The sequence below is a fragment of the Coniosporium apollinis genome (assembly GCF_000281105.1).
Source record: "Coniosporium apollinis CBS 100218 chromosome Unknown supercont1.10, whole genome shotgun sequence".
Taxonomy (NCBI): domain Eukaryota; kingdom Fungi; phylum Ascomycota; class Dothideomycetes; genus Coniosporium; species Coniosporium apollinis.
Window position 1 is genome coordinate 500,153 of NW_006913272.1, and position 12,775 is coordinate 512,927.

Genomic DNA, 12,775 nt, shown 5'->3' on the forward strand with positions numbered 1-12,775 from the left:
GCTTTTGCGGTAAGGGTTGCGGGCTATGTACGGCGCTGACATGCGTGAGAGACTGATGATTATTTGGACTCGCAACGGGGGTCTGCCGTACACACTCTGGACCAAACCGAGCTGGAGAGCATCTCGAGATTTCGGCGCCGAGGTAGAGTGATGGCGACGCCGGCCTAGCCTCCACGCCGCTAAGGCCTGTTGCTTCCAGCTGGCACCAGCAGAAACTCGGCAAGGCCCTCATGCGGTTCTATATGGCTGCACGACAGCTACGTCTACTCGGTCTTGCTTGGTAGGTCAGAGGACTGTCGGACGGGTCAACAGCAGGGAGAACCCATTACTCCGCCCAGGCATCAGCCAGGCTTGCATTCATCAGAAGCGTGGAGAAGGATGCGAGGCTTCAGATCAAGCAACGTGTTTTGTTTCTTGACGTTCATCTCTTTATAAAGTATAAAGATCGGCTGGCAAGTTAATCATCCGCTGGGACGGTTGGAGCTCCTGCTGCTGTCCAAACTTGGCACCTCCTTTTCCTTGGTTTCCACATCCAATCACAAGTTTTCGCAGCCCTGCTTCAAGCCACCTTGGTCTGAGATATCAACGCCCATTTCTTATCACTCTTTTCATCTCTCAGGGTCCCCTCAGCTGAACCCCTTCGCTTGCCAGTTTTAGTACACAGACCGTAGGGCTAAACCCTACAGGAGAGCGATCGAACGGAGCTCCCTCCGCAATCAAGGCTGGCGCCTTGTCCCGCCCGTTATACCAAAATGAAACGACCGCAGCCGCGAACGAAAGGGCTGAGGGCCGCACCGAATCAGTACGGCTGGGCGACATGGATATCCCGCTTCGCTTCGAGGCACGGTCAAGAGAGATGTGTTGAATCAGTGTAGAGAGCACTCTCTACACAACGACGAGGTCTCCAGCTCAACTCCAGGCCTGAATTCTACTATCAGCACTATCAACACAACATGATCTCCAGCGGAGTCTTCGTAAAAAATCCTAGCGATGCTCCTCGGCAGCGTCTCAGCAGCCTCCCCCACCTGCGTCCCCAAAGGCGCCATGGCACCATCCTCCTGATCGTATCCGCTCGTCGTCAACAACCTCGTCGCCATCGCCGTGAACACGCTCCTCGGCCGCGAAAAGACGCGCATGCACCTCCAGCTCTGGAAGCGCGGTGGCGGCAAAGGCGACGACCTGGGAAGCTGGACGCCCGTCCGGGGCCTGCTGACTGTCGTCGGCGCCGTTGCCGTGGCCGTACTTCCCGCGGTGCTTACACGGGCTGGCGGGTTTGGCGCGAATCTCAGCGTGCTGGTGTTTCTGTGGCTCACGCGGCCGCGGCTGCTGTGGTCGCTGGTGGGTTGTTTCGTGTTCTTCGGAGAAGCTTTCAAACAGCCGGCGACGGACGCGCTGTTCGCGGACGTCGCGATGGCTGTACTTGGCTTTCCGTTCGCGATCTTGGGCATCGCGTCGAGTCTTGGGGAATCAAGCTGTGCCAATGAAAACTCAGCGGTATGTTCGGCGTTGTTGCTATCCTCGTTGTCGCATTTGGAGGGGTGTACATCTTTGCGTTGATGGCGCTGCTGTGGAAGAGCGCGCCGGATCGGCGGTGGGTCATCGGAGCGTGCTCGTATAGCTTTATATCGTTTGGCATTGCTTGGTTTTTCTGGATAGGTACGTCTTGGGCTAAAAGTTCATCTCCAACGACAGTGCTCATTAAGCTCCTCGCAGAGTTCATCATTGTGGCCGGCGACGGATATTGTCCTGCCAATATTGACCCATCACTGCGCTGCATGCAGTCTTGCCAATCTTCAATGCCCTTGTCCGAGCTTGGGTACCGATTCAGTCGTCTTCTTCAAGCGTGGCTCCTCCCGAAATCCTAGCACACTGGGTGGAAATCCTGGAGTGGTAGCCAGCTCTGATGCGTCATCGTTCGGATTTCTAGCTTTGGAGTCAGTCGCATCACATGGACCTCGCTGAAGGGAAGCTTACTCGAACTCCCCGACAGAGCGGTACGCCGACTAACGCAGCTTATGAATTGTGTTTACCAGCACGTCGTCCCGCTGGACTCCCCCCATTGATCAACGCATAACCCAGACAAAACTGTATCAGCTACAACCTCACCCTCCCATCACTCCTTCCACCAAACCACCTGTTCAATCCATCCCTCCCATCTCTTCCTCCGCTAGATGATCCTCCCTCATCCCCGCCCATCCACTTCGGTTTCTTGAGCCCCTCTAGCCACGCCGGCCTCTCCGCCGTATCAAAGGTATTCCTCACCCTGTGCGAAAAGTCATCGAACCAACTCCCCTCGCCTCCAGCATCGTCTTCGTCTCCCGTATTCATCAACGGTCTCCTACTATCCGCATCTCTATACCGCTCCGGGCGCGGTCCCGGCGCCGCAGGTTCAGCATCGCCATCGCCCCTATGCGCCGTCAAACCAAGAGCGTTCCCCGCACCTCCACTAATTTCGCGTTCAATGAGCGCCTTCCCCTCTCTCCATCCACCAGCCCCAATCCCCCCCTCATCACCCTCCTCTTCGTCCATGACCGCCCCAAAACCAAATACCCCCTTAACCTTCCCATACCACCCAAACATTGTCGCCGCCACCGGCAGCAGCACCAGCATCGGGAAATAGCTCGAGAACCCAGCACCCAATGGCGTCAAATTAATCAGCTTGCCCAGAAACCCATGGAACGCCGTCGCCCTCCACACCTCGCCCGGCACAAACGTGACGAAGTTATACGCCAGCGGCACGGTAAGTTTCGCGACCTGACAAGCGTACCAAGCCGCGCTCTCGGCGTACGTCCCGCGCCGCACCAGCGCGCGGTTGCCCCAGAGCTTGACCTCGGTCACGGAGAGCAGCGCGCAGGTTATCATGTAGCTAAGCCATGCGGCGGCGATGGCCTGGCCTGCGAAGCCGATTCGGCCTCGCGCTAAGTCGTTGGGATGGTGGATGATCGTGAGGCCGATCAAGGAAAGCTTCGGGGCGAGGGATTTGGTGATCTCGGACCAGATTACTGCGGCGGAGGCGAGGGCGAAGAGGGCGGCGAGGACGTAGCGGGCCGAGGGGAGGAGGCGCGTGTGGAGGTAGTGGCGGGTATAGGGGGTTAGGATGTGGGATTTGGAGAGGAATGAGGAGAGGGTGGAATTGCTGCTGAACGAGAGACGCTGGGTGGTGGCCGAGTCGAGGACTGCTTGCGTGTCGATGGCTGCGCGGACTAGGTTGTCCCATTCGGAGATGAAGCGCATTTTCTTGTGGCGGGCGCGCTTGAGCTTGCGGGTTAGGTCTGCGAGGTAGCGGTCCGTTACGACAGGCGGGACGGTGGTGTTTGTGGGTCTCTGTGCGCTTGAACCACGAGACTCTGGGAGAGCGGACGCCTCCGCAAGCTCCTCGATCCATTCCCGATACTCTCTTGATATGCCAGTCTTCCGCTGCCGGAGTACCGCGACTTGCTGTTCATACTGCTCCAGCTGCTCGATTGCATCCATGAGCTTGTCGTGCAACTTCGGCGCCCTTGATTGCAGGCTTCGCAGTCTGCGACTCACGTCGGCGTTACGATACAGCCGCCGGGGCAGCGCGACAAGGCCATGCCCCATCAGGTATATCGCAAGAATGAGGCCCCATGCGTACGCGAGCGCCATGACCGTAGCCTTCAGATTCGTAATGTTAAACCCCGATTGCAGGAAGAAGTATATCGCGCCTGCGATCCCGGTCGCGAGCATCATCAGCTGGTAGCGGCCGTTCGAGCGGAGGGAATAGATGAAGCGATCTCTGGGCTCACGGTAGCCCGAGTCGCAGTATTCGCCGAGGAGAGGGAGGATGACCCTGTCGGTCGCGTTAGCACCGTTGCCGAGCTGGCTATACTCATAGAAGAACCCACCATGTCAGCGCAAACGTAAGCCAGTATGTGATCCTCCAAGATACCAGCAACGCTCTCTCCGGAAGCCATACCCCCCTAGAAGCCGTGGTATCCGTCCCTGCGCTGGATGCGAGGTCTATCGGTACGAGGAGGACAATGCTTGCGGGCAGCGCAAGCGCGAGAAACACCGGTACGAGGAGGTACGCGGGCGTCGATCGTAGCGGGAGGTAGCATCTGAGGAGTAGCAGGACGAGGAGGGAGATGATGAAGAGGGCGAATGCGAAGCTGACTGCGGAGCCGGCGGAGCTCGCCATGTCTGGAGTCGGCACAGTAGTAAAAGGGATGGCCGGATCGGTTGAGAATCACGGATCGCGCTGTGTAGTTACCAGGCTATCGAAGGCCTGTAGGCGTAGTGTAGAGCTTTCTTTCAACCTTCGTGAGGTGCTCGTAGGACTCTTCGTGATAACCCCATGGAAGTTGGGAGGCTTTCGCGGTGTTGGGGAGAGGTTGCCGTGTTGGTTATCGCTGTGTATGAGAAGTACAAGCTTCTAGTTTACGAGGCTCTAAGAAAAAGCGCAATGAGAAAAGCGCAAAAAGGAAGGCAGAACTCAACAAACCCGAAAAGAAACATGAGATGCGCACCGTCGCCGCGCGGAAGGCTGACGTCGATCTCTCCCTCGCTCCCGTCCTTCGCCTAACCCAAGACCAGCATTCCGTACCGCTGACAAAGCCGCGCTGAACAGCCGCCGTCTCCGCCGCCGCTGCCCCCCAGATTGCATCATCAGATCTCAGTCAGATCAACAATCCTCCACAACCACACCTTCCCTCCATTCGCATCCACCTACACCCCTCCGCAAACTCTCCCAAGCCTCCCTGAGCCCACCTCGCCCACCACCAACCCCCCCACAAACCGGCACCATTTCCTTCCTCGCGCGCTTCTTCCAGCGCGCCACCTCGCCCGCCACCATGTCCGCCGCCAAGACCAAGGCCCAGGGCATCATCGACGATAACCCCGTCGCCGTCTTCAGCAAGAGCTACTGCCCCTACTGCAAGGCCACCAAGCAGCTGCTGAGCGAGATGGGGGCTAAGTTCTATGCTATTGAGTTGGATCAGGTTGGTATGTATCTGCAATCCTATCTAGAAAGCGGAAGGCGGGAAGGCGGGAAGGTGGGAAAGGACGGAGGCATTTAAGGAGGACGAAGGGAGAGTGAGGGAAGGGGGGAGGGGAGTGGAGTGTGTGTAAAACAAAGGCTGACGGTTTTTGCCAACAGATGACGGCGCCGCTATCCAGGACGCGCTCGAGGAGATGACGCATCAGCGCACGGTGCCGAATGTTTTCATCGACAAGAAGCACATTGGCGGAAACTCTGATCTGCAGAGCAAGAAGAAGGAGCTACCGAAGCTGCTCCAGACCGCCGGGGCTGTCTAGAGGACACGACGGGAAGAACCAGAGGACTGATTGGCCAGCGGGCGATTACCATGGTAGGGCGGCTGAAATATGCGGGAGATATAGACCGTCAAACTATAGATTCCCTCAGGCTGCTGGACTATTTCACATTACGTGTGCACGAAGCTGCTGTTGTTGATGTTTCAATAGTTGGTCTAGCCAGAACCTTAACCGTGCTCCGGTACTATACATGCAATGCGCTCAAACGCCATGACAATGCTTCCCACGCAAGCAATACTTCAACGTCTCCCTCGCGTTCGTTAGCGATGTCCTCTGCCCAGTCCCTCATTCCTCCGTAATCCCGTTTCCGTGGTCCCGTTTCCATCCGCTGGGCTCGCCGAAGGGCCTCCTGGCCACGGCAGCTGCTTCATAAGACGCCGCAAGATGTTTCGTGGCGCATGATGAGGCTTCTTTCAATCCACCTAATCCTTCCAGTCCCAGACCTGCTTGAGGAAGTGTTCCATATTGACCTTCTTGCTCTTCATGTCGACCATCCACGGATGCTCCAGCATGCGCCACGGCGTCGCTCGTCTCGTCGGTTCCTTCTCCAGACTAGTTTGCCGTTAGCTCGTGCTCTCCAACCCATCATTCCCCAATCTCAGTCCCCGCCTCGCTTGCCCCTTGACCGAAACATGAGACGTCCAGGCAGAGAGAGCAGACTCACCAACACTCAATGAAATACTTCATATTCTCACTCCACTTGATCCGATTCTCCGGCTCATCCTTGAGTTTCGGAATCGGCTGGCGCACAATATACGTCAACAGATCAATCAGCCCCGCCCTCGGATTCATCTCCGTGCCGTCCGCCGGGAACGGAAACCGATGCTGCGCGACCTCCAGCAACGTGACGCCCAGACTCCACACATCGCTCGTGATGGTGTAGCTCTGGCCCGTGATGCGCTCAGGCGCCATGTAGTAGCTCGTCCCAATAAACGTGTTCGCGTCGCCCTTGGTGCCGAACTCGCCGCTGACGCCGAAATCGCACAGCTTGACCATGCCGTCCCTGCACAGCAGGATGTTGCTCGGCTTGATGTCTCTGTGGATGATTCGGTGGCCGTGCAGGTATGTGAGGCCGTTTAAGACGCCCTCGGCGACTTTGCCAAGCACCTTTTCGCCGGTGCGGCCGCCGAGTTTCTTCACTTCACGGTAGACGGAGTCGAGGGAGCCGCCTTCGCAGAACTCCATGGCGATGGAGATGGTGCCCGTTGCGTCGTCCATGAAGGCGCCGTAGTAGCGGCAGATGTGGGAGGAGGCGCAATTTTTGTTGAAGGAGAGCTCGCGCACGATTTGCTTCTTGACGTCTGGGTCGGGGTTTGTCGTAATGATCTGGGGCACGGTTTCTGTCAGCGCTGGCACTTCCGTAGGGGACGCTCGGCTCGTCTGCGCCCCTTCCCCGAGATTATGGAAAGGATGGAAGAGAAGTGTGCATACCTTCAGCGCAAAAACCGTCCGCCCTCCCTTGAGCACACACCTCGTAACCGCCCCACCGGCCCCCTCCCCCAAACTCCCCAACTCCACAATCTTCCCCTCCTTACTCGCCGCCCTCCACCCGCCATCATCCAGATCCTCCACATCAAGCGGCCTCCCCTTCTCCAAGCTCAGCTTCTCCAGATCCGGTAAAATGCCACCCACACTATTCTCCCGCACCATATCGGTCCCCCCGACATCCGACCCCGTGCCCGCGGAGTATATGCTCCCGACCGCACTTAGCGGGTCACCCGGCCGGCCGGACGGCTGCTGGAGCATGGTGGGGAAGTGGTTGCCGTAGCCCTCGGACGCGCCGTTGCCTTCGCCGAAACTGCCGCTTCTGCTCCCTGTGTTGGCGCTCGTGGCGCTGGAGCCGGAGGCTGAGGGGCCGCCTACGGGCTGGATTTGGAGAGGTGGTAGGCGCGGGTTGCGGCCGCGGGATTCTTGTGGGGTTTGGTTGCTGCCCATGGGCGTTGCGAGGCGGAGTTGTGGAGGCTGGGGGCGCTGCATCGGCTGGAGTGGTTGGAGTGGTTGGAGCGGTTGGATCTGGGATTCGGACGTGCCGTTTATGACTGGACGCACATTGGGCGACATGGGGATTGCGAGGCCCAGGCGTGGTGTGCGGGTGCCGCTGTTCGAGCGGGCACCGGGAATGGGCGGCCGTAGGAGGGGTGCTGGAGAGGACATTGTGGGTAGTTGGTGTGAGGATGGCGAAGGTCGTGAGGCTGAACCGTCGCTTGCGAGGTACTGGTTGGGAAGCTGCATATATGGCCGGCGATGGTGGTACGCAGTAACTGAGGCGCGTTACTCGCTGGAAATCGATGTATTGACGTGATCTGAGGCGGTATGCGTCTTTGATGCCGGTCACAAGGACGGCGGGACGAGGCCTTCCCGCTGCGGCTATCCGCAAGACTAAGGGCGCGAGATCACCGGGTACACTGCGAATGAGTGACGCAGAGCCGGCGGTGGAGCGGGCCTGTGTCGCTTCTGGGCGGATGCGAGAGCCCAGGACCTGATCTTGTAACGGTAGCTAGCCGCTTGCGGTTGGCCGTCTCAATATGCAGCGAAGGGCGTGCTCGAGCGATATTGGGATCTGTAGCCCATGCGCCGTACTTGGGGTTGTACTCGTAGTAGTAATAGTAAGGGTCGCGGTGGTGCGGCTTGGGGGGTTTGCTGCTGCTGCTGCTGCTGCTGCCGGAGAGGAAGCGTGTCGTGTGCTGGCGAGGCTGTAAGAATGGTGGAAGCTTGGGTCTGCCTGCGTAGCGCCCAGGCGTGTCTGGGGGATGAGGTGGTGCCAACCGTACCAACCGTGCCAGCCGTGCCAACCAGCGCAGAGCCGCTCGGCTGCCTAGCGCTCACCGACAATAGACCGGAACACGTCTCGCACGTGCTGCTGCTGCTGAGCAAGCCAAAGACAAGTTAACCGCAAGTCGTGGAAGACGTACTCGAGTAGAGGAAAGGGTTGTTGAAGGTGCTGGATGGAATCCAGGGGGATCGAGCGGTCAAGACAGGGACACCGTCTTGCGGCGCACGCTGATCCATCGGAGGATTGGGACGGGGAAGAGGCCGCCGCCAGTCACAGGCAGGTGAGATGTCTCGGTGAGCGCGAGCAGCTCGATGAGGGGTTTCAGGAAGCGCCAGGCAGCGCCCTTTCGTCTCTCAACAGCTCCGCACGGCACATTCCTCCTTCTGACTTGGCCTGGTGACAGCAAGCTCTTCTGTGGGGAGCAGAGCGCGTCGTAGCACATGCGCGCCGCGAGATGCAGCCATGGTATGCACCATAAGGCTGACCGACATTCGTGCATACCCGACACTCCTCAGCTCTCCAAGCATCCTCAAACTTCACAATCTCTTACGCCCGCCACGCCCGCTTCAGACTGTCTTCCATGTGCTTTGAGCGCTGACGTTGCAAGCAAGGTCTGATGCAACATCGCAATGTGCCGGCTGACTCGCATATTCGCCATTGCCTAAAGCGGGCAGAGCTGGATAAAGATCTCCCGATGTAGCTATGGCACGCCGCCTTCGCCGGTGACTTATGCTGCAGGTGGTCAGAAGCCAAGCCATCCAAAGGCCTGCCGGACTGGAGACTTGAGAGTCGGCTTACTCACAGAACAGAGTGTTGGATGCCAAGCGCTATATCAACCGCAGAACGAATCATCAACTACCTGAGAAGCGGAGCCTCTGATGGAGCGCTTAGAATGGGAGCACACACCTATAGATACCTTGGAGTCTCTGAACGTCTGCCCGCAAAGCTCCTGCAGCCTACGTGCCAAGACACACCGTCCAACTTACATGTCATTATCCTGCACTCAAGTCGGACATACATACCTTCACACAGCTCGTCTTGCCCATATACTTATCCTCAACAGCTTTTGGTTACAGGACTAGCATCAAACAGCCGAAGCATTCTCCCGCTAATGAAGATGACAGATCCTAACTGCAGTCCTCTGGAGAGACATACGACACTCGGTTCTGGCAGCACGAGACACGTAGCATTAACTATAGGACGACTTGTATACCGTTTTGAAAGATCATATATATTCAACAAGAGGCTGATTGCTAAATATACACCTGCCAAGTAAAAGCTCTCCGTAACTGTTTTCGACGTACACATTCTCTCAGGTCTATATGAGCCAGCTATGACCAAAGACCCGATCAAGGAAGGAAGACCGCGATAGCATCTATCATCATGTCCTACTGCCGGGAGTCAACCGCAAAATCTCAGTTGCGAATGTAGTATCGATGGTGACAGAACTGCAGTGACACGAGAAGATCCACTACGGAGATCTGGTCATCGGGAACGGCATCGCTCGCATGAAGCATCATGCAAAAACAGCCTCGGTGCATGTAGCAGCTGCCGTGGCCAGGAGGGAAATGTCCCTCTGTCTCATGACGGCATGCAAGCTCATGTACGGCAGAGCGCGCAAGGACGATGCTTGCAAGTTGTTCCTAACGCGCAACCGTCCGGTTATCGGGGAAAACACATGGCGAGCTCGAGGGACGCATGTCATGCCCTGTGGCGTCAGCATTCACTCTAGATTACCTTTAGACAAGATTGAACTCAACCCTTAATAACTCCCCTCTGCGATTCCGTTTACTAATCTGTCAAGACGTTGAGGGCTTGATCTTTGAGGCTTTCTCCACTGCCGTTCTCGGTGTCGCTATGTAGGAGTTTCTCAAAGTCAGGGATCCCTTGCACTTGCAAACCTGTTGAGTAGACCACAGGTCTTTTCTCTTCTTTTCTCTACGGGACACGCTCGTTCTCCTGCAGATAGAGTGACGAGATGTTAAGCCGACGATAATCCCCTAGGTAGATACCTCGTTTCCTTTGACTGGACTGGCCAGAGGAAGATGCAAGTTGCTATTCAACAACAAGGGGTCCATAAGCATAGGACGGTTTGTCGACTTGTTGTCTTGCAACGCATGATTGTTCGGAGCGGAAACGAGCTCAATGAGCCAGATGTATCACGTCTGTCGTCGTGCTCGAACGTCCAGTGGATGAAGCCAAAGCTTCCATGAGTAGGTTCCGCGACACTCGTGCTGCCGGCGGGAGTACCTGCCGAATGTGCCCGCACCAAAATCCTGCGCCAAATCTCACACCAACCCGGATGTGGGAGGACACACAGACAGAGTCAAGGGGACCCTGCGCACAGCTGTCTCGGCATTCTTACAGCGGCAGTTCTTCTCCCCATGGACTTCTACCATCAGCCATTTACGCCGCCTCATTTCAGGCCATCGGGCCCGGCACGAAAACAATCTCTCGGTACGCTCCATCGCCGAGCTTAATCAAATTCTCCGGATATGATAACCGGACGGTCCAGCCAGGGTCTCGTGCGTAGGCCGATTGACAGCCCGGCTCGCAGATTTGGCGTTCTGGCGTTGGTCGATGCGGGCCGGGTCGATCTTTGGGCCCAGAAACCGCACGAACCGTGGACGGCCCCACTGGAGAGGGAAAGGCGCCGTCGCCCACGGTGCCGGACCAATATAATGGCTTTTTGACATCAGCCCGCCGCTTCCAGAAGGTCTTCTTCCCTTCACCCTCTTTTTCAGCTCTTCGCCATCGTCACCTACGTGCATCCCTTTCGTTGCGCCGCAAATACTGTTTCGAACTTGAGCTTTTCCTGTCGATACTTCCATTCCTATCTTGCTTACCGACGCTGAGGGACACAATTTCCAAAGCCGCGTATTCGCGTTACACGTCATCATGCCCTTCCTACCAGTCCGGCGGAAAGCCTCAACTCCTACCACCTCATCGTCCATGATCTCGTCTCCCATCGTCTCATCCGCTACTTCGTCGCCTACCGACCCTGTGCCTTCGCGATCGTCATCAGGCCACTCGTCGCACCCCTCGGACGCCACCCAGTCGACCGTCCCTACAGCCAGCAGTGTACATCGCGCTCAAGCATCAATAAAATCCGTACCTTCGATTGCGCCGAGCACCTCCGCCTGCACACTGGACCCGGAAGACTGGTTTTCGCGCTTCCGAGGCGACTTGGACATCAGTGATGAACTGCCATCTAAAAAGACGCTCCGAGAGGCAGCAGGCATCCCCATCTTCGCAGCCGACGGCACGAGTCGCGCGTTCGGAAGCTTGTACGAAGGCGACAACGTCATCGGAGAGCGGCAACTCGTGCTCTTCGTGCGGCACTTCTACTGCGGCGTAAGTGCTCCGCATTCCCCCGAGCCCAACTTCCCCGCCTTTGAGGTTGTGTAACACAACCAGCTGACCTCATAACTAGGCCTGCCAAGCATACCTCCGCGCGCTCACCAAATCGATAACGCTCCAGACGTACTTCACCATGTCGATACCAACCTCCATCATCATAATCGGGTGCGGTTCGCCGAACCTGATCCCGCACTACAAAGCGCAGACCGGATGTCCCTTCCCCATCTTCGCCGACCCGAGCCGGAAGCTGTACAAAGTGCTCGGCATGTCCTGGACGCTCGACATGGGGCCTAGAGCAGACTACATGGTCGACAGAGAGGGCAAAGAGATCAACGAGCTCAAGTGGGTATCCGGTCAGATCAAAGACTGGGCGGTTGTAGGAGCGGGAAAGGGCACGCCGCTACCCGATCCCGCGAGCATGTCGCGGCCGCAGTCGCGGCACAAGGCGCTTACGGACGCCGAAAGGGAGGCGGAGGAGGCGAGGGCGAAGGCGGAGAAGAAGAAGAAGCTGGCGAGGAGGAACATGTTCAAGGGCGGGAACATGCTGCAGATTGGCGGGGAGTTCTTGTTCCGGGATGGCGAGGTGGAGTGGTGTCATCGGATGAAGAATTATAGGGGCCATGCGGATATCCAGGTCCTGAGGCGGGTTTTGGAGATTGACGATGACGACGACAAAGAGATGAATGATTGAGCGGTCAAGGGTAGAAGGTGAAAATTAGTGCGAACAGCGAGATATACCCAGAGTGCCGCGGCGCCTGTCAGGGCGAGGACCGGAGCGCGGCGCGGAAGGAGCCGGGCTGGTCATGGGAGTTTGGGCGCATCGAAGTGGTCGGGGAGTCTTGCAACCTTTTTTGAAAGGTCTGGAGATATTCTAACGCGTTGGGATGCTAGCGGGAGGAGTCTTGGGTGTTCGAGAGCGTAGAGCTTTGAAGTGTGCGGCGCCGCCCGGCAGCCATTTCTTCACGAGCGCTTGGTTTCACGATACGACCTGTCAGAAGCACTTATTCAGAAGCTTGGTTTGGATGGAGACACCGCGTGTGAGAGGTGCTCGCACTGCAGCTTGTATTCAGCCATAGAGTACTGTTGATTAGGAATACGTACCTTGATCGCTTCAGTCAGTTAAGCGTGACCAATTTGACGTTCATACGCACGAGCAAGAACCATAATCACGGGCTTAAAAGCGTAAAACATCATACATGATATCTGTTGTCGGATAATCAGACTCTCAAAACAATCATCGAGTTCCCGAACGGAGTGAGATTCAATTACGACCCAGAGAATGGTATGCTTGACTCAGAATATGCGCCATTCAAGCACACAGTTAACAGTAACTGGTGGCAAGTCACTGCC

General features: G+C 57.1%; 4 protein-coding genes across 4 annotated transcripts; 2 read left to right on the forward strand and 2 right to left on the reverse strand.

The window, feature by feature from the left end:
- Nucleotides 1-1,008: 1,008 nt before the first annotated feature.
- Nucleotides 1,009-4,159, reverse strand: W97_02746 (uncharacterized protein; the record flags this gene model as incomplete). The annotated part of the gene is made up of 5 exons (XM_007780645.1): nt 1,009-1,458; nt 1,821-1,923; nt 1,975-2,003; nt 2,107-3,811; nt 3,867-4,159. The coding sequence occupies 5 exons, from the start codon at nt 4,157-4,159 to the stop codon at nt 1,009-1,011; spliced, it is 2,580 nt and encodes an 859-aa protein (XP_007778835.1).
- A 652-nt stretch (nt 4,160-4,811) lies between these two features.
- On the forward strand, nt 4,812-5,274 carry W97_02747 (glutaredoxin 3; the record flags this gene model as incomplete). The annotated part of the gene is made up of 2 exons (XM_007780646.1): nt 4,812-4,962; nt 5,117-5,274. The coding sequence occupies 2 exons, from the start codon at nt 4,812-4,814 to the stop codon at nt 5,272-5,274; spliced, it is 309 nt and encodes a 102-aa protein (XP_007778836.1).
- Nucleotides 5,275-5,714: 440 nt separating this feature from the next.
- Nucleotides 5,715-7,446, reverse strand: W97_02748 (STE/STE7/MKK protein kinase; the record flags this gene model as incomplete). Its single annotated transcript, XM_007780647.1, has 3 exons — nt 5,715-5,844; nt 5,957-6,618; nt 6,724-7,446. The coding sequence occupies 3 exons, from the start codon at nt 7,444-7,446 to the stop codon at nt 5,715-5,717; spliced, it is 1,515 nt and encodes a 504-aa protein (XP_007778837.1).
- Nucleotides 7,447-10,963: 3,517 nt separating this feature from the next.
- W97_02749 (uncharacterized protein) lies at nt 10,964-12,116 on the forward strand (the record flags this gene model as incomplete). The annotated part of the gene is made up of 2 exons (XM_007780648.1): nt 10,964-11,419; nt 11,499-12,116. 2 exons carry the CDS (start codon nt 10,964-10,966, stop codon nt 12,114-12,116), a joined length of 1,074 nt encoding a protein of 357 aa, XP_007778838.1.
- Nucleotides 12,117-12,775: the final 659 nt, after the last annotated feature.